Source organism: Lichenostomus cassidix, chromosome 6, assembly GCF_008360975.1.
Source record: "Lichenostomus cassidix isolate B80296 chromosome 6, HeHo_3.0, whole genome shotgun sequence".
Lineage (NCBI taxonomy): Eukaryota > Metazoa > Chordata > Aves > Passeriformes > Meliphagidae > Lichenostomus > Lichenostomus cassidix.
In genome coordinates this window covers 32,865,880-32,891,668 of record NC_139487.1, presented here as the reverse complement: position 1 = coordinate 32,891,668, position 25,789 = coordinate 32,865,880, and the positions used below count along the sequence as shown (strand labels likewise).

Genomic DNA, 25,789 nt, shown 5'->3' with positions numbered 1-25,789 from the left:
GCTAAAGGTGACACTGTGACACCCACAGCATGCCACTTATTTTGCCACTGGTGGTTTGCACTGATGCCATCAGTGCTGCCTACAGTAATTAACAAATGCCATGTCCATTTGGGAGCCAGGGTCTCCAGGGAGATGCCACCACACTTGTGCTCTCACTATTTCAGTCTCCTTCCTACACTTTTGTCCTGCTTTTTCTGGTTTGCAAAGATCAGGGGTCTGTCTCATCCCACCCCCTGCCATGGCAGGGACACCTCCCACTGTCCCAGGCTGCTCCAAGCCCCAGTGTCCAACCTGGCCTTGGACACTGCCAGGGATCCAGGAGCAGCCACAGCTTCTCTGGGCACCCTGTGCCAGGGCCTGCCCACCCTTGCTACCCTCTCCCCTGCCCCATCCTGGGCATCCCTCAGCCCCAGCAGAGCAGGGATGAGAAAGTGAGCAGGTCAAGGGAAGCCTGCAGGACCAGCTTTGCCATAAAGTCAGAGCTACTGAGGACCTGGGCAGGGCTCAGCCTGGAGCAAAGGAGGCTCAGGGGGACCTTGTGGCTCTGCACAACTCCTGCCAGGAGGGGACAGCCAGGGGGTCAGGCTGTGCTCCAGGGAACAGGGACAGGACAAGGGGAAATGGCCTCAGGCTGGGCCAGGGGAGGCTCAGCTTGGACAGCAGCAGGAATTTCTGCATGGAAAGGGTGCTCAGGCCTTGGCAGGGGCTGCCCAGGGAGCTTTGCAGTCCCCATGCCTGCAGGTGTCCAAGGAAGGCCTGGAGGTGGCACTGAGTGCTCTGGGCTGGGGACAAGGTGGGCATTGGGCACAGCTGGGACTCCATGGGCTGGGAGGGCTTTTCCCATCTCAGGGATCCTGGGATTCTCTAAGTCACCTACAATCAGCCTGGAGCCCATGTTTTCAGCTCAGCAACACCAACCAAAAGCATCCCAAGGAAATTCCTGGCACAGCCTCCCGGCACAGCTGGGAAGTTAATGCCCAGATTTCGGGGGCCTTGCTGGGAATGGCTGCAGCTCAGTCGCGTGCTCAGCTCCTGCAGGGCTCATCTCCAGCTCTTCCTCGCCCGGGGAAAGCGCTGAACGTGCCGGGGCATTTTAACGAGGTTTCCAAATGGTTCCTAGCCCTCTGCTCCGAGGCCAGCCTTGCATGGAGCACACAGAGCTGTGCCGAGGCGTGGATGGAGCCGGAATCCTTTCCTAGCCATGGCCAACTGGGAATAAGAGTTACTTCTTTATAGCAGATGTGTAGCTCAAAGTTCACCATAAGGGCACTCACATCGAGAGCACAGCGTGTATTGTTCTGCAAGAAGGCTCAGCTCAGCCCTTCAAAAGACTCGGGAACAACTAATTTCATTATTCAAAGAATAAAGTGAGGCAGAGGGAGCCAAAATTAACCCTCTGGCCGCTCCCTGGAAGCAGGGATTTCTTCAGTACCCTGTGCTGAGAGATGCAGGCAGAAAATCTGCCTTACAGTGTCCCAGCTCTGTTCTTCTCACTAGTTGAGGAGCTGGATGTCTTATTCCTCTCAGAATATCTACCTGTACCCAGGCCAGGCTGAGCACCCCCACATGAAGCCCTCCGTGTGTACACTGCAGCAGTGACTATGGCTTGGGATTTTCATCTCCACTTATGGCCTCCAGGGAAAATCAAAAGCAGAAAAAAAAAATTTTAAATTATCCATTCAAAAAATTCGGTCAGCTCTTACTGACCAAAATTAAAGAACAATACTTGCGGACAAGAAAGGCAAAAGGAGGCAAGTCCTACAAGAAAAACTGACACATTTTTAAGCAGATTTGAGCAAAGAAAAATACATCCCTCCAAATCATGTCCCCTCCTCGGCCAAGGATCTCTTGACCATGTGGCTGGGACACAAACTATTCCTAAAATTCTCCCTGCCTGATCAGATTCCTCTCCCTGGAGCAGAGCTGCTCGCTCAGTATCAATCCTACCTGTGAGTTTAGTTCTAATGGAAAAACCAGGAGCATTTCACACCTAAAGAAAATGCACCCCAGATCAGTAGGTCGATAAAGGGAGTTACTCAAGGACCAGGACTAGGAGCAGATGGGTCCTTTTCATTTGCTGTTTCACTTCCCAGTTCCAGCACAGGGTGCTGGAGGTGGAATTAAGATGAGATCCTTTACCTGGAAAAACAGCCAGAAGCCATCTTTAGGCATGTTTGGGGCAGAAAACCCAGTTTTCCACCCAACCCAGAGCTGTTGTGTCCTGCTCAAAAATCCTTTGGCAAGCTCTTTGGCAAGGGCCAGCGGACTGCTGGAACTGTGATATGTGACAGGGTTTATTTACACTTGCTCCAGTCCTGCTGTGCCTGCGGTTTGCATTCCCAAACCGGCCCCCAGGACTGCCTTTGAAATCAAAGGAAAATGGGATTTGCACTACACAGGTGTGCTGAGGGAGGCAGCAAACCCCAAATGACCGGGATGCAGGCTGCTGATAATGCAGGGCTTGGACCAGACTCGCCCCAGCTCTCCCTGTGAAGAGCACAGCCCGCGTATAGCCAATGGCTATTGCAACAACACATCTGCGAGCAGCCCGAGAACAAAACCCGCTTTGTCCCGGCGTGTTCCCGAGGCTGCATCCCTGCCGTGCTGGGGATGGCCACGTGCGGAGGCTCGCTGCGGAGCGGCGGCTGTGCCTCGCTAAGCTGCGGACGGAGGGCTCGCTTGTGCCTCGCTAAGCTGAGCCGGGATTGCCCGCGCCCCGAGGAGGTGGCGAAGGAGAGCGGCTGATCCCATCCTCTCCTGCCGGCTCATCGCCTTTCCCCGCGCTCCGGGCGAGGCAAGCTGCTGCCGGGACAGAGGCTGACCTATATTCCAGCGCTGACTGCCCATTTAAAAGAAAGAAAATTTCCCCCCAAGTCCGGGCTGAAAAAGGATGGTGAAAGCTGGGCAGAAAGGAGCCGAGGGGAAGCAGCCCTGGGTGCTGGCAGCAGGGCGTGCTTTGCCTGAAACACCTCGGCGAGTGTGATCGCCCTGGGGGAGACATGCGAGCGCTGCTGGCGCTGGGAAAGGAAGGATGTTCCGGGCCCAGGTGAGGAGGAGGTGCCGCTCGGCTGCAGGAACCCTGTGCAGGGCAGATAATGTCGCGCCGAGCTGTGGTTGACCGCAGCGGCCCCGTGAGCGGCTCGGCGGTCGGTGGCACAGCGGAACGGCTCGTTTTCCCACAGCGCGGCTGGGACGGGGCGAGCCCGGCCTGTCTGCATCAAACACCCAAATTAAACTCCTTCCCCACGTGTTCGGAGCACTCGGGGAGCAGGGTGACAGCGCGGCGTGTAAGGACCTGTCTGGGGTTTTCCCTGGTGATGCTCAGCTGTTACGGGATGAAAACTGGGGAATGACAAAATGACAAGAGTCACGAGGCTTTCCAAGGGTCTCCGTGGGTTTCATCACCACAGCCTCCAAGGTGACAGCAACCTTCCCTGCACCCCCTTTGCTCAACACAAAACCTCTCCACCGGGATTAAGCCATCACCCTCCCGGGGTTATTTCTCACCTCTCTCCATTTATTTACCTGCAGGGGAGAAATTCTGCAGAGAAAGCCAGTCCCTCTCCCTCCTGGGCAAGGGGGCTGTTCCCTGCCCTGTGGGGCAGCACTGCCACAGCCATGCGGCACCATGGGGTGTCACCAGCGGCTGATCCCGGAGGTGCCACCTGAATGTGGGCATTAAGCACAAATCCCAAGGAGGCTGGCAGGGAGACACTGCAGCGAGCCGGGCACAGCGGCAGCAGAAGGCTCCGGGATTTCCCAGCTTCAGCTCTGCCACACAAAGCGGCTTAGGGACGGCACAGCTGAGCCAGAGGCTGGATTAGAGGCAAAACCGGCTCTGGCTCCGGGGAAATCTCTGCACAGGGGCTCAAGGTGCTCGCTGGGCAGCTCAGAGCGCCCTGGTCCTCTCCTCCCCTGGGAGCACTTGGGCTCCGGGTTCCAGTACAGCCTCCTCACAGCCTGTCCCAGCCTCCTTATGGCATGTCCCAGCAGCTCCTCACAGCCTGTCCCAGCAGCTCCTCACAGCCTGTCCCAGCCCCTCGGAGTTGGTTACACTGGGATTTGCAGCCAAGCAAGCCCTGCCCTTGCCCAGGCAGCCCCAGCACCCTTGGTGGCAGGCTGGGACTGGTGACCCAGACATGACTGCAGGCTTTGGGTGGCCCAGGGTCAGGTTCCTCTTCCTTGCATCGACTCAAGGAGGAAACTCCTCTGTCAGGGTCACACCCCACGCTGGTGCCACTGCTCAGCCACCTCTGCTGTGAGTCTGGCACAACTTTGGGTTCCAGCACAACTTTGTCCCTCCACCCAGAAGGAATGTGGTCACAGGAGGATGCAGATGCCCCAGCTTTCCCAGAACGTGTTGTAACTGTGGTGTTGTTCCTGCTGGGACCCATGTGGGTCAGGCCAGAGACCTCCACACCCTCCTCCTCGGTCACCCGTGCCTTCTAGGAGAGCCAGATGTGACAATGCTGGCACATCCAAGGCCAGCAAGATCCCTAGGAAATCCTGGGAGAGCAGGGCTTGCCCCAGCGGCTTCCACTGCATGTTTCTCAGCTCAGTGCTGTGGAAACCCACCATGTGTCTGCAGCTGGGCAGCACCTCCCACCTGCAGCTATTTTTAAAATTAAAAAATTATTTAAGAAAAAAAAAACCTCCTCTCCAAAATGAAATCAATCTCTTAAATTATTTTCGTATGCTTGTGCAAAAACACAGCCCATGTCTGTGGAGACAGAAGAGACTTTTCTGGTTGATTTCCTGGGATTTTCCCTGGATGGACATGATTTTTGATTAACTGGCAGATCCATCCATGACAACGTTGTTCCCATATTCCCTGATCCTGCTGTAAGAGCAGTGGCTGCACAGGATGCCACGGGCCAGCCCTGCTGAGTGATGCTCCCTGGGTGGAAGTCACCACAACTGGGAGCTGGAAGGCTTTGAGAACCCATGGCCCTGGCTTTCCTTGTGATGAGGAAGACAAGAACACCATGGTCTGGGAGCTGGAAGGCTCCAGTCCCACTCCAGGCAGTGGCTGTGGCCCGTGGCACAGACGAGATCAGACACAGCCATTCCCCTTGGCTGGGAACAAGGGGATAGTGGCTGGAATGGACGGATCCGCCAGTTAATCAAAAATCAGGGGAAATCCCAGGAAACCAACCAGACAAGTCCCTTCTATTGCCAACCCCCTGGATACAGTGGCCTCTTTGAAACATCACCCCTCATCAGCCACCTCGCGTGGGAATTCCACATCTCCCTGCTCCCAGCATTCCCACTGCCCGGAGTGCATCCAGAGGAACACAGCCAACAACTCCTCCACTCCACCTTAGAAAAAACCCAAGTAGTTTTTATCTAAATCATCTTAATCTGGAAGGAAGCTCCAGGACAGAGGCATTTTGACAGACTGGCATGACATTTGCAGGAGGAATTTCTTCCAGGAAAGGGTGGTCAGGCACTGGAAGGGATTTCAAGGAACAGCTGGATGTGGCACTCAGTGCTCTGGGCTGGGTGACAAGGTGGGCATTGGGCACAGGTTGGACAGACCAGATACTCATGGTATCAGAGGCTGCTGCTGATAGAGAGCCCCTGAAAGAGCATCACAGCTCTTCAGAGCAACCATTTGAGAGGAACAACAGATTGTTGAGTCAAAGATGCCTCATATCCAGTTTTCTGCCTGCTTTTAAAATTAACAAGTCTTAAATTCTTAGTGTCACTTAAAATACTGCACTAGAAATGGTCAGCAGCAGCAGTAAATCACAGTGGGTCAGGTGCTGTGATACAGGATGTCAGATTTGGGTGAAATACAGGGGTAAAAAAAGAAAAACAGAGGCTGAATTGTACTCCTCTAATGGTTTAAATTCTGTCTGCTACGTTTTATTTTTAGTGCTGTGGTAGAGAGGTACTAGACTTGTGACATGTGATTTAAGAGGAAGGGCAAGTTAAAATCAAATTTAGAATAAATAAATTATTTCCTGGTTAATTTCTGCATAATTTCTGAATCCTGTCCCACCCCCTGTCATGGCAGGGACACCTTCCACTGTCCCAGGCTGCTCCAAGCCCCACTGTCCAGCCTGGCCTTGGACACTGCCAGGGATCCAGGGGCAGCCACAGCTTCTCTGGGCACCCTGTGCCAGGGCCTGCCCACCCTGCCAGGGAACAATTCCATCCCAATATCCCAGCTAACCCTGCCCTCTGGCACTGGGAAGCCATTCCCCCTTGTCCTGTCATGATGACAAGGACTAAACAAGGAGTTCACAAGGAATAAACTCTACAGCTTCACGGATTTTTGTGCTGCTTCAAGTCAGGCTCCTCTCCTTGACATAGTTTTCATGGGCTGTCAAAGTATCAGGAGACCTGGCAAGAGTGCTGGAGCTTTATGGCTCTGCCCAGAGCCAGGGAAAGCCTTACTTCAGTCAAAGGAACCACTCTCAGCACAGATCCTGGAAAATTCAATTTAATTCCATCCCAATAATTATTCCAGGTCACTGGTACATCTTCATTTATTTGTTTTTTGCAAGATGGTGTTGATGTTAAGCTCAAATCCAATCCATCACAGCAGAGTTCATAACAAATCTAGAGGAGGTTTAGCAGCTTGGCTCTGAATTTGCTGTAAATGAGGTTTCACAGCCTCTGCAAGGCTCATGGCAGACTCTATGCAGCCATCGAAGTTGGAACGAGTGAATCCATCACCCCCACAGACCAGGAGAGGCTGAGTGTGAAGAATCATCTGTCCTGGACAATTGGGCACAGCTCTTGTAACCTGGAAAACACCAAGGCAGTGGGAAGAGAAAGCATTTTATTTACCTGAATTTCACATCAGAAAGATCTGTATTCCTGAGAAACATCACAGAGCCACAGAATGGTTTGGGCTGAAGGGGCTTTAATCATCAACTCATTCCACCCCCTGCCATGGGCTGGGACACCTTCCACTATCCCAGGTTGCTCCAAGCCCTGTCCAGCCTGGCCTCCCACCCCAAAACACAGATCCAAGCATTAATCCTCAAAGTACCACAGTAAAACACTTATTTCTGGGAGTTAAATAATTAGAGTAAAACTTTACTCTGTGTGGAAATTTAGAAACTTTGCAGCCTGTTCTGTTTTAATCTCATTCCGTCTCAGCAGAAATTACTTGTCTGACCCTGGTGTGGAGATCTAAAAAGGTGTGAGGCTGATCCCACATCAGCCAAGTGGGGCTTGCAAAATCCCAGACTGTTCAACACAGGAAAGGGAACCTGCTGTCTCCAGGATCACGAAATCCCAGGATCCCTGAGGCTGGAAAAGCCCTCCCAGCCCATGGAGTCCCAGCTGTGCCCAGTGCCCACCTTGTCCCCAGCCCAGAGCACTCAGTGCCACCTCCAGGCCTTCCTTGGACACCTGCAGGCATGGGGACTGCAAAGCTCCCTGGGCAGCCCCTGCCAAGGCCTGAGCACCCTTTCCATGCAGAAATTCCTGCTGCTGTCCTAGCTGCTAAAGCATCATACAGAGAGTACAGTTTTCTTTAGATAATTTCTTGGATTTCCACACAGTAAACCATTACTGTATCCCCTCATGGGAGGGACTGTCAGCTTCCAAGGAATCTTGCTAAATCCAGGGGATTTTTCCACTGAATCCAGTGTACCCTCAGCTGGCCACTGCTGAGCCATTCTCTGCCATGGCCAAGGTTGGATGCAAAGCACCCACATTTATGTTTCTGGCTGCATGCTGTGTTACTGGGTGTTAGCATCTCCCCAAAGGAGGAAATGAGCTGAAATAACCAATTGCAACCCCTTGTCCTTTACTCAGCTTGGCAGAAAGGTCTATCCAGGTATGGCAAATCCAGACAGAGACCCTCCCTCAGACTAGTTTTAGGTCAGTACTTCATTTATTCCTGAATTTTTCTTCCAGATCAAGCTGACTACAAACAGTGCAGCAAGATTTGGCAGAAAAAGGTTTTTTTGAGTGTCCTTCCTTCTTGGCTACCCAGTGCTTATTTGATGCTGGCTGGTACCAGACAGCTCCTACCCCTCCTGGTATTTGGTCAAGGGTTGACCTGATGATCTCAGAGGTGTTTTCCAGCCTCAGCAATTCCATACAAAGTGGCTCTGCCACAGACACACAGTGGGTTGGGAAGCTGTTGGCTCCGAATGCTAATGGTGCCTTCACCATAATTAGAGCAAGGGGATCCAGAATTGCAGCTGTGCTGCTAAGCAGTGTCAGTAGAATTTTGGAAGTCCTAATCCCTCATCGGCCACGGATAATTGTAATGTCTGCATTTTAATCCCAGGATTGTGTTTGGCCATGTGAAGGATGTTACAGCTGGATTTAATTAACAAGTAGGATAAATCCCATCTAAAACAGTCAGGGGAAAGATGCACCCATCTTACCAGTTCCCTTGGCCTCTGTGGCAACAGCTTATTATAATTGAAAGTAAAGAGAGCTTTAGGAGAAAGAGGGAGCTCTGTCCCAGATATTTAATTTAGGCAGTGATTATTTTATAGGGTGGCATTAGAGAGCTCTTTATCGAGATAACGGGTCTGACCTAGACTGAGTTATTTGCAACCTAAGACATATTGACATTCATCCACCAAATTACAGACTGGTGATAATTCCCCCTGTGGCACCAGCAGCTGCTGGAGTCAGAGCCTTGGCTGGCAGCAGCAACAGAAGCAAGAGCTGGATGGGGTTTGGGAGCCCTTTCCAGAGCTGGATCCAACTCTTCTCCCCACTCCCACCTGCAGCTCTCAGCAGGTAAGGCAGGAGGAAAGACCAGATCTCACAACCAGGGAACCTTAACAGTGACACCTGTTTTTTGCAAAAAATCCCCCTGAACTGATAAAGGGGAACTTATAAAACACACCACAATTTTGATATGTTTTATATAAACATTAATACCCGTGCTAAGGTCGCTTTTGCAATCCCACCAATACTTGACTCACAGCAAAATAAACTCTATGCTAACAAGACCAGGTTCTCTAATTGGATGCAGATCAAGGGGTATGAGCAGACTCCACAACAGCCATCCACAGCAACTTCAAAAAAGGAAAAAATTTTAGGGGACTGCTTGGAAAGTAAATATTTTGCATCAACCTCCACGTTCAAATTCACCAATGTAATTTAACTTGAGAGGCTTTGGGTAAACATGGAGATACACTCCAATACTTGAGGAAATCACCAACAATTTCTTTGGATTTTTAAAAGAAGACTGCAAAATATACACATTTTGCTATTATTACCCTTAGGTAGTTTACTTTAAAATATTTTTCACATAACATTCTGTTAAATTGAGCTGGGCCAAATCAAATAATAACTATTAGTGCGTCTGTACTTCTGCTCTTCTGTGGCAGGGTGGGAATTTTGCTAATAATACCACATACTTTTGGATGCAGAGGGATGGGTTGAGTCATGTTTTTTAAATACCAGTGAAAATCCCACCGAATTACGTGGGATTTACTTCCTTCCTGCACACTGCTCCTACCCCTACTTACCAGGAGAGCTGCATAACTCACTGCTGAGCAAGGCCCACCGTGTTAAAAAATGGCTAAAAATGACCTGTTTTTTGTTGGCCAGCTCTGGATGCTGCTCATGGCTCCGTGGAGGAATTTATTCTGGATATTGAGCAGCCACCCCCTTTCCTCTTGCTCCCTGAGGATGGAAAGCACAGCCCCAGCAGCATCCTCCCAGCTGACAGATCCCACCAGAGAGTACCTGGGAGTATCTCCATTTCTGGAACTTGATGCTGCTTGGTTTAGGCAGGGAGGGCACAATCCTCTGCAGGTGACTGAGAATCAACTCCTGCACCTCTGCAGGGTCTGAGTCCAGATGCTCACTCCCAAAGGTCACCGTTGTGTGGACCACGATCGAGGGGCCAATTTCAGGAGACTCTGAAAGAAAGGAAGAGGAGAGGTGCTTTTGGGGGATTGCTCATTAATACCTGCCCTTCCCACGTGCTGACTATTGTGCCTCTAGCCTAGGAGTCAGTAAGAACAAAAATATCTGTGGTACCACCCTGTTCTTCCAGATGGGAGAGAAGTACAAGGAATAACAATACAAGTTGTTCACAAGAAAAAAACAAGTCAAAGAGGACACTCTCTATCCAGCCTGGCCTTGGACACTCTCAGGGATCCAGGCATAGCCACAGCTTCTCTGGGCACCCTGTGCCAGGGCCTGCCCACCCTCATTGGTAAAAAAAAATTATCAAGTCTAAATCGATAAAAGATCCTCCATCAGTTTAAAACCATCAACCCTTGTCCTATCCCAAAGCTTTGTTCCCATCTTTTAAACACGAAATCCTAGCTCAAGTGCTGATGTTCATCCCAGCAGACATGGATAGGACCAGGCTTTTGTTACATTTGGGGCTCGCTGGGGGTTCTCTGCAGCAGGTGACTCCTGTCCCTGCCGGCAGGTTGGTTTGTCACCTTACAGATGTGGTCTAACAACCAGCAGCCAGAAGAACTGCATAGAAGATTTTCAGGCTCAGGGACTTCCCTGTGCCAAGGCAGGATGAGGACCCAGCAGATCCTTGTGGGAATCATTCCTGTTCCAACAAGCAGGATGGAGCAAGGACACAGCCTGGGTTATGCTGCATTTCAGCTGAGCTGGTTGTTCAATTAAGTGATTTCCTCTCACTGCCTTACCCAGCAATTCCCTCTTTTGGAAGCAGAAAGCCTTTCCTGGTTAAACTTTTGTTTGAATTAGCACATTCCTAGAAAAATATTTTAGTTTCAGCAAAAGAGTGTTTTATGACCGAGGAATCCACAAAGAAAGAGGCAGTTGAACACTTTCTCACCATTCTGGCTGTTAGACACCAAGCTTGATAAACTCTATTTATTATTTTTATTATATTCTCCCCAGAATAAAATCTACTCTATCTGACAAGGCACATTTGGGAGGAGTCATGGAAAGAATGGCACTGACTTTTTCATATTCAGAAACTCAGCATTTCATTAGCCTTACCAAGAGTTTCTGATGATTTTTCTAAAAGGCAGGCAGGGCTGGCAGGGGATTACAATGCATTCGGCTGCATAATCAGGCAAAAACTTAAACAGTTCTTTACCTCTTCCATCTTCCTAAAAATTCTTATTTCAGGAAGGAAAGGAATCTATATTTTAAAATTAAAAGAGGATACTCAGGAATTACACCAATCCTAAAAACCTGTAAGGCGGATCTTCCCTTTCAATTACATAACCCCCCAATCCTCCTGGAGCCAAAGAAAGGAACCACTTCCACTTTTATGTGTCATCTATCTTTAGTCCTCCTGGAATGCAGAGAGATGCAAAGACTGCGGTATTCCAGAAATAATTTATACTGGAGAATTCCCAGTGTCCCCCCGAGCCGGTATAAATATGGATGGGGTGTTTGAGGCAGCCAATCCCACCCAGTGTTTAATATTCATGCACACCACACGGGGAATTCAGCACACGCTTCCTGTGGGCTCTGCCTTACGTAACTCTACCTCTGCAGGCAGAGAGGGGCTTCTACCAACAGCAGCTGGGATCCTCAGCTGATGGAAAAGCCTTCCCTCCTGGAGGCTCCTGGTGACACTGGGAATTGGTGGCATCAGAGAGAAACTGCTTCATCCAAACCATGCCACCGTGTGAGTGATTATAGCAACAAGGCTGGTTTGTGTTTCACCGCTGAAATGGGAAGTGCAAGTATCAGTTGTAATTATTTTCTTTGGATCTCCACTGTTCATTACTGTTTAGTAAAAAAAGCTACTACTTGAGGTGGCAGTGAGAATTAGATAAACCTCCACTAATTGTGGACACATCAGGTGAAGGAACAACTGGAGAAAGTGACAGCTTTTAGGGAATGATGACTGTCCTGGAAGATCTCAGCAGCCTCACCCAGCCATTCTGCCTTCTCTGAAGGTTTACTTTTTGGTTGTCACCATCCTCTTCTTTAGATGAATCCCAATCAATCAAGGTTGAAGAAAGAACAGGAAGAATGATGAGCACAGCGAGGTGCTGCTGTGCCTCCCCCTGAAATGTTCTGGAGGGCAGTCAGAAGCACAGGAAGAAAAATGCAGATGCAAAATACTTGCATATGTGCTAAAACAAGCATAAAGGAACTTTTTATTCAAGTGTTTTGGTTGCAGGACTTCACAAGTAAATGAATTTCCACACTCAGCCTCCCTTGCCTGCGCTGTCTGAAGTCTGTCTCCTAGGAAGAGACACATACAATTTGTTCTTGGAAAAGTTTGCTCATATAAACAGAACTCTCCCCCAATTCAAGGGAAATTTCAGTGAGAAAGGTATGTGTCAACACTGACATTCTGGTACTTTCTACGTATTTGTTAACAATATACATCCAAAAATGTGCTTTGTACTTGGTTAAACTGCATCTGGAGACAGCAAAGCTGTTTGATAATTCCATTATAGTTCCATATTTGTTGTTCTTGGTGCTGGGGCTTTGAGACCACACGTGCAAATAGGTGGGGAAGGTATGGGTGAATTTCTCCTCGACACTGGTAAGGATAATATCAGTAGGTGCTGTTAACTATCAGATATTTTTCCTTGAACACAACAATGGCAATAGAATCTCAGATGCAAGAAGATCTCCAGCTGAACACTGTCAGTAACAAGGAGGCAATGCTAGAGAAAAAAGATCACTCTGTATTTGGCTTTCCTCATGCTCTTTTTTTATGTATTTGCCGTCAGTCCATACTGGAGAAAGCACATTGGGGTGGATGCATCCTTACTTTGGCTAGTTCGGCCTTTCTTCTGCTTTGTTTTCACTGTTTTCAGATCATTACACTAAATTGTTAGGGAAAACAACAAATCTGTGCTTCCACAGAGGGATGGAGAATCTCTCCTATGAGGAAAGGCTGAAAGAGCTGGGGGTGTTCAGCCTGGAGAAGTGAAGGCTCTGGAGAGAACTTAGAGCCGCTTGCAGAGCCTAAAGGAGCTCCAGGAGAGCTGGAGAGGGACTCGGGACAAGTGATGGAGGGACAGGACACAGGGAATGGCTTCCCATTGCCAGAGGGCAGGGATGGATGGGATCTTGGGAAGGAATTGTTCTCTGGCAGGGTGGGCAGGCCCTGGCACAGGGTGCCCAGAGAAGCTGTGGCTGCCCCTGGATCCCTGGCACTGTCCAAGGCCAGGCTGGACAGGTGGGAGTTAGGTGGGAATTGGTATCTTTAAGGCTCCTTGCAACCAAAACCATCCTGGGATTCTGTGACTCTGATTGGTGTGGTTTTTCTTGAGCTACTCTGTGCCCCCACACTGCTGGTGTATGAAATACATTTAATAAATAAAACACACACTTCCTCAACCTTGCAGAAAGAGAGGAGAAGGGTCTGTCCTGGGGGATATTCTCCAAGCCTTCCCAAGCACATGCAGCCCCTCCAGGGAATGTCCCAGATCACAAAAGCACCCTGGCTAACTCTGCACTGGGCTGTCCCAGTCACACCACTCATTCCCAGTCCCAAGCCTCGTGGAAAGAGCAGGAGCTGCAGAGTAACCAGCCTGGGCATGGATCAGTGTTTAAACAAAGGAACCCCAGCTCTTTCTTGGAATAGCAACATTTTGATGCCTGCAGTCCCCTGACACTGGTTTCATAAAGGCACTAACGTAAACCATGTGCTGGGGGCTGATTTTCTGCGGGCCAGCCCGTGCTCCTTGTGTGTTTTATTACAGGCCAAATGTGACATTAAACGCCATCCGCTGCGGCTTGGAGTTAAATGCTCGCTCTGTTCAGAATAGCAACACTCAATTAAACAGCATTTCGCATGATCTACACCCTCCATTGTGGCAGTGTTTGAGGGAAATAATGGGAGCACTGACCTATATTGCGCTTCTTGTTATCGATGGAGATGAAGCGTATGCAGGGATTATCAGCGATGTACTGAGCAGCCCAGGGGACAGCAAGCCCTGTCCCAGCCTCATAAAACAGTCCCAGGGCGTAGCGGGACGAGTAGCTCACACATTCCAGTTGCTGCTTTTGACTTTCATTAATTACTGTGAAAAGAAAAAAAAAGAAGGAAAAAAAAAAGGGGGGAAAAGAAAATCAGACAATCCCTCTCCTCTCAGAACATTAAATATGGGAACGCTGCAGTTAAGCTGATTATTCCTTCCTGAAAATGACCAGACTGCTAAAACTAAGAATTTAATATTAAGCCGAGTGCTTTGTAATATTTTTTTCTGGGACACCTCTTCATGAAGTTTTAATGGTGCATTATGTGGAGTGTGTCCTTGGCACACAACCCTCCCCCAGCTGCTGGGGGCTCATCTCCCAACTCTCCCTTAGTTGCCTCTGACTCAAAACTCTGATGACTTTGGTGAATATTTTTTTTTTCAAATTTCTTCTCAAAGGGTGAATAAATAGCAATAAAATCGTTGGGTTGGGTTGCCTCTAGGACATCAAGTGAATGGTTGTATGGCTCAACAAACACCAAAATGACTTCACATATCAACAAAATGAACCCAGAGACTCTCGAATCTCTGGGGAACAGAGCCCTGTGACTTCTGTGCTGCAATTCAAATGAATGAAGAAAAGTCTGCACTTCAGCACACAAAAGGTTCCTAGTGAAGTTCAGCTCCTTCAGCTGAAGGTATTTTCAAGCAGTTTAGAAAATTTCAGAACAAATATGAATCCTAATTCCTCCCTGTGATTAACTCTTCTATCTTCTAATTGCAGCGAGATCTGCTTTTTTGCCTCAGTTTTATAATCTTCATAAAAAGCTGCACAAAGTAGCATTAGCCCCACTGTGTGCATTCAAATACTATTTAATTTCATGCCAAAAAGATATCCTGCAGCCTGGCTAATTGTGGAGTTCAGGTCCATGTCTCTCTTCCCGTGCCTGAGTGGATGGCCAAGGCTCCTGTGAGCTGGAGGACTGCTCTGGAGGGAAGGATGCCAGCAGGAGGGCACCTTGCACATCCCTCCCTGCTGGGAAGGTTCCCTGGCCCAAGCGTTGCTCCAGCCATGAGTTTAGAGTGGTGCCAGCACCCGGGAACCATCTGGGGCTCTTTTCCAAGCAGGAACAGCAGCGTGAGCCATTTCCGTGGGCTTGTTCTCCCTGGCAGAGCACAGGAGCCCAGACGGGGCACAGAGCTGCTGTTAAATGCATGAAACACAGCAGGGGGGACAGAAACACCCAGAAACAGCCCCTATCCCCTCTCAGGTAGGAGCTGTGCCCAGCTGGGCTCCCAGATGTCCATCCCCACCAGACCCCTCCCTGCAGCCAGAAATAATCCCAATGGATTGCACATTCCTGCTGTGCTTCGGAGGAGCATGAAACTCCTATAAACAAGCAAATAAACACAAAGCTGTAACATCCCATCTAAAACACTACTCTTTGTCCAAGTTACTCTGACAACTCATTTTCCCTTGGGGAAAGGAAAATAAACAAGGCCTGCGAAGCAAATTCCCTGCGATGGAGCTGAGCTGCCCTGCTCCTCAGGGGGAGAACTGGCTCCACATTTCTGACACGGAGCCCTTGAGCAGGTACAACCTTCACCATGTTCAATGAGGTGGCCAGTTGGCTCTGAAGTGCCTCATTTGAGACTCAACATGCCATTCTGGAGCTGTCTCCACAGGCTGTAGAGCTTCAGAAGGGGTTGGGGGTCCTGGGCATGGATGCTAAACAGCAGAAACGGGATCAAACTGATTTTCTTCACTGCTTCTTAGGTTCTTAAAAAAAATAATGTCTGTGGTTCACTGGGTTCTAAGCAGCTGCACATTTACCAAACCAAGGAAGTTTTTAAAGCTTGAGAAGACAGGCAAGAAAGTGACGTCAAATTTGAAATACAGCAACCAAAAAAGCTGAGCTATATGCAAAAACAAAGCTAAGAGTTGTAAGATTGAGGTTTTTCCCCTGCTCCATCCATTATGCATTTCAGCAAGGCCAACAAGTTGATCTGAGGACATGGAGAGAACCTTCATTTTGAATTTCCATACTTTTATTGGTTTAAATGAAAACCAGACTGTTGTTTTAACGCTGCGTATGAAACCACAAAATAACTATTAATTTTTCCCCTTCCAACGAAAACGGTTAAGATGATTTTAATGACATTTTGGAAGAAAAAAAAACCCAACCCTAGCTTTCAGTACACAGAATTGCCCAGCATACAGCCATAGTGATATTTTCAAAGCAATGCAGGAAGACATGAAAATCTTGTATTTTCCACTGCAAGACTCAGCTACAGCTGCACTGCGAGTGCCACTGAAGTGAGTGTCCCCTGGAGATTTCATCACATCAAAGCAAGGGGCATGTACACTTTATTTGCTGTTTCTCCAGACACTGACAGCAGAGTGGATTACTTATCTGTAACACTCAATAAATACAGCCAGGGCCTTTTATCCGCCGTTCCAGGCCTTTAATGTCACCTCGCTGCCTCACTCGTGTTGTGGGAAGGAGAGGACCCAGGGATGCCATTAGGGCCAGCAGGAGAGAGGAGAGCCAAGGCTGGAGCTGGCAGGCTGGGAGCACAGGCTCCATGCCATCCAGGCATCCAGGAGGGAGCCCAGCCTCCCATCAGAGCCAGGGAGGAAAAACAAACCCAGCTGTTCCAACGGCCAAGAACTGACTGGGGTGATCCAGGTTTAACCCTGGACTTTTAGTCTTTTGCCAGGAAGTACAGGAGGAGATTGCAGTATCATGGAATCACAGCCTGGTTTGGGTGGAAGCGATCTTCAAAGTCCCACTCCTGCCATGGGCAGGGACACCTTCCACTGTCCCAGGCTGCTCCAAGCCCCAGTGTCCAGCCTGGCCTTGGACACTGCCAGGGATCCAGGGGCAGCCACAGCTTCTCTGGGCACCCTGTGCCAGGGCCTGCCCACCCTGCCAGGGAACAATTCCTTCCCAATATCCCAGCTAACCCTGCCCTCTGTCACTTTGAAGACACGTTTCCCTGCAGAGAGGCACTGCAGGAGCCAGGCAGCACCTGGATCCCTCAGCAGCAGCCTGAGGCAGCTGTCAGAGGCTCCAGCAAGGGCTGGGCTCCCAGCTGCACTTCTGGGCAAGCAGAGATGGGGCAGAGCCACGACGGGTCAGTGCAGGACTCAGGCCAGTCTGGTCACTGAAGCAGACAGGTGATTTCTCACTGTGTCCCATGTCCCTGCCACTGCAGGTCACAGCTGCTGGGGGCAGGGAGAAACCACGTCAGGACAGCAGGGGAAAACAGATGCTACGATGTGAGACGTGTTTGAAACAACACTTGTTTTGGAAAGTTTCGCTATTGCTAATTCAGTACTTCTAAAAGCTTGTGGAGACTCATCTCCCCGTGAAGTCACCACATGATGTCAGAGCTCAGCTGGGATGCCTGCATCCATCCAGATCTTGCACCACCATAAGGGTGAGTAGGCAACCGTGGGCAAAGAAATTGAGATCCTGGTTTGAAAGACTTCCAGAGATGAGAGGGAAAACTCTTACTTTGTTTCACGAGCCACTCTCACCCAGTGACACAGGGGATGTTGCATCCTGACGATCAGCAGCTCCAAAAAAATGCAACAAACAGCCACAACTATCTTGTGCTTTAGTGCACAACAGCTACTGCCTAGTATGTTCCAAATCACTTATTAAGGCATGGCCAAGGTGACTGTAAATCCAGAGACAAACAGCCACGACCAGCCACGAAAGCAGTAAGGAAACAAGACCTTCAGCAGTACTGCAAAGGAATGAAAGTGCCATTAAACCTGAAAAATATGACTTTTTATTTCAGGAGAAGATTGTTCTTTTTAGTCTTCACTATTTCTACTGTAAACTTCTTATTCTTCTAATAATTCAGCTTTAGCTTTGATGGGAATAGCATGAGAGCCTGGCTCGAGCTTTGTGGCTTTGTCAGTGCCCAGCAGCCCTGCAGTTTTCAGAACCTGAAACCTTCCACCTTCTTTGCTTTTTCCCAAACTTTATTTCTGTGACCACCTGCCTCTCTCACAGCTCTGCCCTCAATAACCCCACCACTGACCCCATGCCCCAAAAAGGCTTTGTGATTTCCTCAGACTGCTTTGCTCAAGATTTTAGTTGCAGCAAATCCACACACATTGCTCAGACGCTGCTGGTGACGGGGGATCTGGAAGTGCCCAGTGACCACCGCTGCTCTAAAAGCTAAAAAGGGAACTGTGGTTAAACGGCTACAGAGATATTTTTAGCTCAGGTATCAAGTCAAGGCATCTCAAGAGATTCACCCAGCAGAATGGGCAGCTCAGATAAGTATTTGGAGGGGTGGTTTATTGTCACAGCTGCCACAGCTCTGCTCGGGAGGTGACTTCCTCAGGTTGGCACATTATCCTGACCTTCACACAAGGAAGCCTCCTTGGATGGCCACCTCTCCCTCCTCAGCAGCCTGGCAGAGACCTCTCCCACTGCTCTCCAGAGCCAGGAGCTGCTGCCCTGAGCTCTCCAGCTGCGTGGGGACAAGGGACAGGCTTTGCAGGCCACCCCCCTCGGCAGAGTGACCATGCCACTGGCCCTCTGCCACCGCGCTGACCGCCTCAAGATGCAGCCTGTTCCTGCTGCTGATTTGCTGCTTTGCGTGGGAGGGAGCAGAGGTTATGAGAAAGGCTTCGGTTTGAAGTCCAGCTTCCTTATCAAACAGCTCAGAAGTTTTTTTTTAAAAAGGCAGCATAACAGTTAAAGGCAGCCAGGGCTGTGTCTGCACTGAAATGCTCACTAAACACAGTTCTCTGTCTTGATATTCTTCCCGTTGCTGGAACAATCCTGCTCAGATCCAACCCATCCCTCACCTCTGTGTGTGTGCAACAATAAGGACTTAACTACCTCAAATCACTGCAGCCCTGGCTCACTGGGCACAAAGCTTCCTTATCTAAAGTTTGTGGCACGTGAAGGAAAGGCATATTTAGAAATGTAGATGATGAAGTGGAAAAGAGATGCTGGGGGAGAAAAAGGCAGCACAAGTAAGTTTTTTATTGAGTTTATGATTTTGAGAACCAAGCTTGGATAACTGTCCACCAGCTGCTCTTGACAAGATTAATAGTAATTCATAGAATCACAGAATAGGTGGGGTTGAAGGGACCTCTGGAGATGATCCAGTCCAACCCCCTGTCCAGGCAGGGTCACCTGGAGCAGGTGACACAGGAGCACTTCCGGGTGGGCTTGGAATGCCTCCAGAGAGGGAGACTCCACAGCCTCCCTGGGCAGCTATTCCAGTGCTCTGTCACCCTCCCAGGAAAGAAGTTCTTCCTCTTGTTGAGAAGTGTTTATGGCCATTGCTCCTTGTCCTCAGTATTGTACTTCACTTAGAATTAAACTAAAACCTCCTATTTTCACAAGAAACTTTTGCATTAATCTCCTGCAGCACCACACACGTTCAAGCCAACTTTTGAACCACCAGAGAAATGGTGGTTTTTTTCTAGGACAGGGGAAAAAGCTGGCACTGAGAGCCGCCCACTCCTGTCTCTTGCAGGAAGGGCAGAAAAGAGAAGGGATGAGGAACCAGGGGAGATGCTCTGTGGGATCTTTGCCAAACACTTCAATGCTCAATTCATACTTTTTACAAAAAAAGCCCCAAAAAACTCTGATCCAAAGCAGTAACTTTTTTTTTGTTACTTTTAATAGACAATTCAGTTTTTAAATTTGGCAAACCTCTATCCTCCTTCCCCAACTCCATAGTTTATTTTTACTCTGCATTATGCAAAGGCAAGGAGCTCCACGCTGTTCTCTCCAGCCACCATGCTCACTCTCAGGTGGATTTAATGCACATGCTGACATTAGATTCACCTATTTTTTGTGTTTGTACTAACGAGGAAAATAACTTTCCAGCCTGGTTATTTGGAGGATTGAGCTGTGAGTGCAGAAGCTGACTCTCAACCCAAAATCTGCTCGTGCAATGGCCACACACCACACCATGGAAATGTCACTCCCCGCGGGTTATTGCATCCATTGCATCCATGGTTTTGATCCAAAATTCATGACAGTTTAAAATACGAACCCCTGCTAAGCTTCCACCCTGGGAAGAACAGGATATGGCATTTATAAGCAAGTAAAACTAAAGGGGGAGACAATAACTGAGTGTTTTTCACCATCCAAACCCTTCCTGTGGTTACAGCACAACCTGCCTGGGGAAAGGAAGCCAGTCCTGCCGTGGTTCAAAATGCCCACATTTCAGCTGGGAAATTTCTTCCAGTTTTGTTTGGCTGTGGAGCCACCAGGGCAGAGTAACTCCTTCCAGCAAGGAATTAAGATCCCCAGAATTTTCCAGGAGATTTTGGACATGCCTGGAAATTAGATTCACTTAGAAAGAGCCCTGAGAAACTAGTCAATAATGGTCAAATAAAAAATAAAATGCACATGTGCACTCCAGTTTCTGCTCTGTAAGCATTTAGAGGGAGATGTAGATCATGTATGTGACAGGCCACAGCATCACTCTGATTAGCAGGACTGCAAACCCAGTTTCCATACTAAAAAACATTTTTAGTGTGTTATTCTTGCAGAGCCCACTAGGTCCTGTGGCTGGCACTGATGTTGACAGAAACTAAAGACATCTTTGAGAAAATCGGATTTATTCAGGGATCTCTGCACAGATTTACGATCTTTCCTTTGAGGTAAGAGACTCGGAAAAGTTTGGCTATAAAAAATAAAGCTCATTGTCACATTTCCCCCAGATTAATTTGCAAATTAATTTGCAAAAGTTACTCTGTAACTTGATGTAGGAAGGAAGCTCTTCTAAGTCCTCTGTAATGACATGGCACAGCAGGAAGATGAAGCTGGATTAATTTGCAAATTAAGCTTCCTTCCTACATCAAGTTACAAAGTACTACACACAGTTCTGGTACTCTCTGGTGCCAGAACGTAAAAGCTCATTACTTACATAATCACCGTCATAAAACATTTAGCAAATAACTTATTCACCTACTGTACACAGCATTGAGCTGAATAATAAAGCCAAGAGGATTTATTTTCTTTAAATATTACACCAGTTGCTGAAATAGCATTAAAAGCTTTTCAAGGCAACGAAGCAAGAGGTTGGATTATTGCTCCGTGCTGCGACTCGGGCAGAAGAAACACACAAATAAATTGAATTAGATCTGCCTGATGCTTGTGGCTTCTGGGCTGCAGCTCCTCATGGAAGACCCCAATGGCCTGTAGGGCTGGGATTGTCCCACAAGGTCCCAGTAAAGACAAACTCCTGGAAACACTTCCCTGCTCCTGAGCTCACGTCAACCCCTGTAGAGCAATACCAGGCAGTGGCAATTCAGCTTTACAGTATCAGACACCAAAGCTATTTCCATTTAAATAAGTACTGGAGGAAAATGCTTTCAGGCATTAATTATTGAGGAAGGATTCAGCTGGCCTCTGGAAATTTCCACTTAAGACAAAATATTAACATATTTTCTTCTCCTTTTAAACTGCATCTGGTTCATTACCAGGAGGATGCAGAAGGAAGAACACAGGGTAGAGCTGTGCACATCAGAAAGTCACAGGAACTGCATTCAACTTTGCAAAGAACCCCCGTGGGGTGACTTTTAGGGGATTTTTTCCCCCCCTTCAGGCCAGACAAATAAGTTTCAGTATCTCCTCTGTTCAGACCTCTGTTTTTTTTGTTTTCTGAGTCAGCCCTAACAGCCTTACTGGGCTTTGCAGTGGCTGTGCAGGAAGAGAGGTTTACACTGCTAATACAGTGCAGCTGCCTCTTCCAGGCTGAGGAATCCCATGCCACTGAGTCACTCCCTGCCCAGAAGTCACTCCATGCTCTGGCCATCCACCCCACTGGCACCTCTGGAGCCTCTGGAATGCTGAGCAACAACTGCACCAAGGATGGCTCCAGGGAATGCACAAACCACAGGAGGAATGTGAACAGGAGCCCCAGTCCTGATCCACCTCCTTTCCTTCCACACTGACCTGCACCATGGCCTTGTCACCTTCCCAGGCACAGGTTTTCTAGTGGTAAAATCAAATTATAACATTTTTCCTCCTGATGTTGTGGGAATTATCAATCACACTCCTCCTTAAACAGCAGAAGTGAAGTGGAAGACATAGCCAAGAACTGCTCTGCTGCCATCCCCTCCTCCCTGACGGTCCAGCTATAGTTCCCATATGGTTTTTACTGGTAAGGAAAGACTGTGTTAAATACTGGAGGATCTGTCTGCTGTTTTACTTCTTTAAGAAAAATGGTTGCTGGGGAACTAAAAGACCTTACACATCTGTAGGGAATTTTTGGACGTCTGTTCTACTGCTAATTCTCAGTGTTAAGCTTTGTTTTCTCCATCCATCATAAACAGCCTCCCTTTTTAAATATTATTAATGACTGTGAGTTTCTATCTGCCACACAGTTTAGCTTAAATACTTCCAGGCTGCTTCTCTTGGGTTCGGGAGTTTGCCTCCATGTGAGCTGAAAACCCAAGAAATATCGAATCCCACTGTTTATGTCGCCAGCCACTGTGGAATGTGACCCCTGATTAAAAGGCAAAAGGATCAGGATGAGAACGTTAGCAGTGAGAAAGGGAGGAATGGCACTGGCACAGAGACATGCCAGCGGTGTGAGTATTCACGACAGATCACACACAAATATTTGCAGGGGGAAAAAAAAAAAAAGGACTAAATTATATTTGGAGGAAGTCTGTGATTTTCTACTGTTGGGAGAAATCTTCTCATCACGAGCTCAAACACTGAATCCATTTAAATGTAATTTAAACTCCCAACGAGGCTTTCAAGCCGATGCTTCCAAAGGCATACAAATGATTTCAGAGGGTGAGCTCAAGTTCCACCAGGACAATGCCAAGAGAGCTGGGCTTGGTTTGTCAATACCTGCAAGACAAGCAGGAGGAAAGGGTGGTAGGTTTAAAGGGAAGAAAGGAGGATATAAGGTAGAGAGGTGGCACAAGGCAAAGAGACTCATTTCCCTCCTCATCACCAGGGAAAACAAATATCTGCTTAAAACAGTCCGCCACAACCACGCCTGTGCAAACACAGAACTCCACTACCTGGCACTAGAAGCTTTCTGATTATCATCTTTTGCCTAATCACATCCAACAGCTCCCTGGCTCAGCCTTTCATTCACCCCAAATGCTTTTTAAAGCAGCCAGTAAATGCGCCTGTCTGCCTTACCAGTATTTTAGGGGGTTATGGGGAAGGACATAAACCCATAAACTTTATTCTTCCAAGAGGAAAATACAACTTTTCTGAAAAGAAAAGTTATTAAAAACCCTAGTATCTAACAAGAAAGTTTATTTTCAGAAAGCTTCTGCACTGTAATAATTAGTTCAGGAGAATTTGGGACACACAGTTTCAGGAATCCTCATCCTGAGATAAAGCTGCATAACACTGGAGCATCTCTGGGCTGGTGATCTTTATAATCATGTCACAAACATCTACAGATCCAAATTTGGATGCAATTTAAAGTTTAACACTCAGAATATTGTGTACAGCATGATAATAAAAAATAAAATCCATTTGCTTTCATCTGAGAATGACCTAAGCAGTCTTATAAAGCAAATCCCCTAGCTGGGGAAGAAGAATCTACTGGACAATGGAAAATGCCAGGACTTCCCAACTGCCAGCCTGGAGAGATATTTCCTGCAGGAAGAAATCCTCATCCATCAGAACTTTTACAATTTACAGGATTCTCATCTTCTCTAAAAATGGCTCTGACAAGCCATTCCTTTTTTTAAACTCACACCAAGTTCTGATGGCTTTAATATGAACCACCGGAACTGCGAAAGACGCAATAAACCTCCTCACATGAATAAAGAAACCCAGGATATAAAATGCCACTTAGGATTACACATGCCACACTGACACTACCCATAGACACAGCACACATGAGATTTGGGGCTTTTGTTTTATTCTGGGTGTTTTTTAATCAAATAGGTCGTGGCTATATTTCTTTCTGGGGTTTAATTTCCTTTTTCTTTTTTTTTTTTTTGTTGTTGTTCCCTGCAGCTGAATTAGTTCTGGACTTTCTGGGCCTTTCCTCCCAGAAGTTCTAATAAAGCAAAGACTGAAAAGCTGAAACAAACAGTTTTATCCTTTTACTATTTTTAGAAGCCCATTTGAATTCTTATGTGCATATTTCAGTAACTAAAAGGGCAAGGGAGAGGGGAAAACATAATTTCTGATGTGTTCCAGCACTGCAAACGGAAGAATCTGAAGTGGATACAAAGGGATAGGCAGGAGAGAAAAGGGAAGAAATTGGGACTGGATAAAGGAGTAGGGAGATAAGCAAAAGGGCAGATGAGAATCAAGGCACCAGGCAGAATGCACAGAGGAAAAATAACATTAAATACAAGGGAGTAAGGCAGGAGGAAAAAGCAATGGAAAATAAACTAGATGTAACAGATTTACAAACAAAAAGGCTTAGGGGAAATGGTTTTCCAAAAGAAAGTGAAAGATTAATCAAGAGAAACCTGAACTAAACGAGGAGAACACAGAAGTGAGGTTTTCAGAGAGAGGCAGACCAGAAGGAAGGCTCACAACTGAGATTAACAGACACTTCTGTGCATTCCCATGCCAGATGTTCTGTCTCCCTAAATTTAGAAGAAACAATGGGATGAATCCTTTTACTGAATTGGCAGGGTATTTTATTTTCGATTACGCGGTTTAAGAATTAAAGTTGCCTTGGCCGGTGCTAAATGTCTGAAAGTCTCTTTCAAGATTTCCACTGCAACTGCTGAAAAGAATCATCCAGAGAGCTGCTGTTCTCCTCCCAAATATGCTATGTGTGTTTTATTTACTCTTCGGAACTGCAGAACCATAACAGATCTCTCTACCAAAAGCACTTAAAAATTGTTATATTCTGTACCTGAATGCTCAGCACCACCACCAGTCCCAAGCAAGTTCTGAGTTCATTCTGCCTTTTCAGAAAAGGATGAGACAATAAATAACACAACCTGAAAAATTATCCAGGCCCACCAGGAGATGAGAGAAGCTAAAATGCACTAAATATACAACAAATGCAGAGATTTTCAAGGCCAGGTTGGATGGGGCTTGGAGCAACCTGGTCTAGTGGAAAGTGCCCCTGTCCATGGCAGGGAGTAGGAAGGGGATGATTTTTAAGGTCTCTTCCAACCCAAACCATTCTGTGACTGACCCTATGAAATGAGTGAGGAGCTTTCAGTGGGTATTTTTAGTGGGTTCCTGCAGAGATTGCTAAGAAGCTTAAAAGTGCAAAACGATCTGATTGCTGAAAAATAAAGGGCAATGAGAATTTGCTAATGGCACACAAAGTCCGCCTGAGTGGGCAGCCCTGCACGATCTGTACCTCCATGCAGGAAGCTGGAGTAGCAAGGAGGAGGAGAGCTTGAATTTGTGTACACCACTCACCAGATACATCCTGAAATGACAAATTCTGACCTTACAAAGGAGCTGGAAGAAAAATATGTCTGAGAGATGGGCTAATTAAGGAAGCTCAGCACTTCTCTAGACAGAGAATTCCTATCCCTAAGAGGATCAGCCAGCCCCAGGAAAAGACTTCCAGAGGCCACAACTGGAAAAAAAAGTTTTCAAAAGCAGGTGGTTCACTAACATGTGTTCCATCTTGGATGGTTTCTGCAAGCCCTGAATGAATTTCTCTGCTGGGGTGCCAGAAGGCCATCTCCATGTGCTTTATTGTCCTGTGCGTGACCAGGCTCAACACAGAACGTGAGCAAACTGCTGGCCTGTGACCTGTCAGGGAACACGCACTGACCAAACGATCTTTCTGACTCTGAACAATTTGTGAGACCTGTGCAAAGCCTCTCCTGTGCCATCAGCAGCCTAAAGGGGCTCCGAGAGAGCAGGAGAGGGACTTTTCACATGGGTTTGGAGTGACAGGACAACGGAGAATGAGGAAAGTGAAGGAGGGAAGGATGAGGGGCTGAGGTGAGGACAGGAGCCAGGCACAGAGGACAGCCTGTGCAGGAGGCAGTGGGAGCACTGGGA

At 47.8% G+C, this 25,789-nt stretch overlaps 1 protein-coding gene across 1 annotated transcript in view; it reads right to left on the bottom strand.

Moving 5' to 3' along the window:
* Window positions 1–6,432: 6,432 nt before the first annotated feature.
* The window catches only part of RNLS (renalase, FAD dependent amine oxidase), a 44,917-nt gene continuing 25,560 nt past the window's right edge, over window positions 6,433–25,789 (bottom strand). Inside the window, exons 5-7 of the mRNA XM_085064446.1 lie at window positions 13,755–13,928; window positions 9,679–9,854; window positions 6,433–6,754 (exon numbers count right to left, since the gene is read on the bottom strand). Of these exons, the coding sequence (XP_084920572.1) occupies window positions 6,557–6,754; window positions 9,679–9,854; window positions 13,755–13,928 (548 nt within the window). The 3' untranslated portion in view covers window positions 6,433–6,556. The remainder of the gene's footprint in view (window positions 6,755–9,678; window positions 9,855–13,754; window positions 13,929–25,789) is intronic.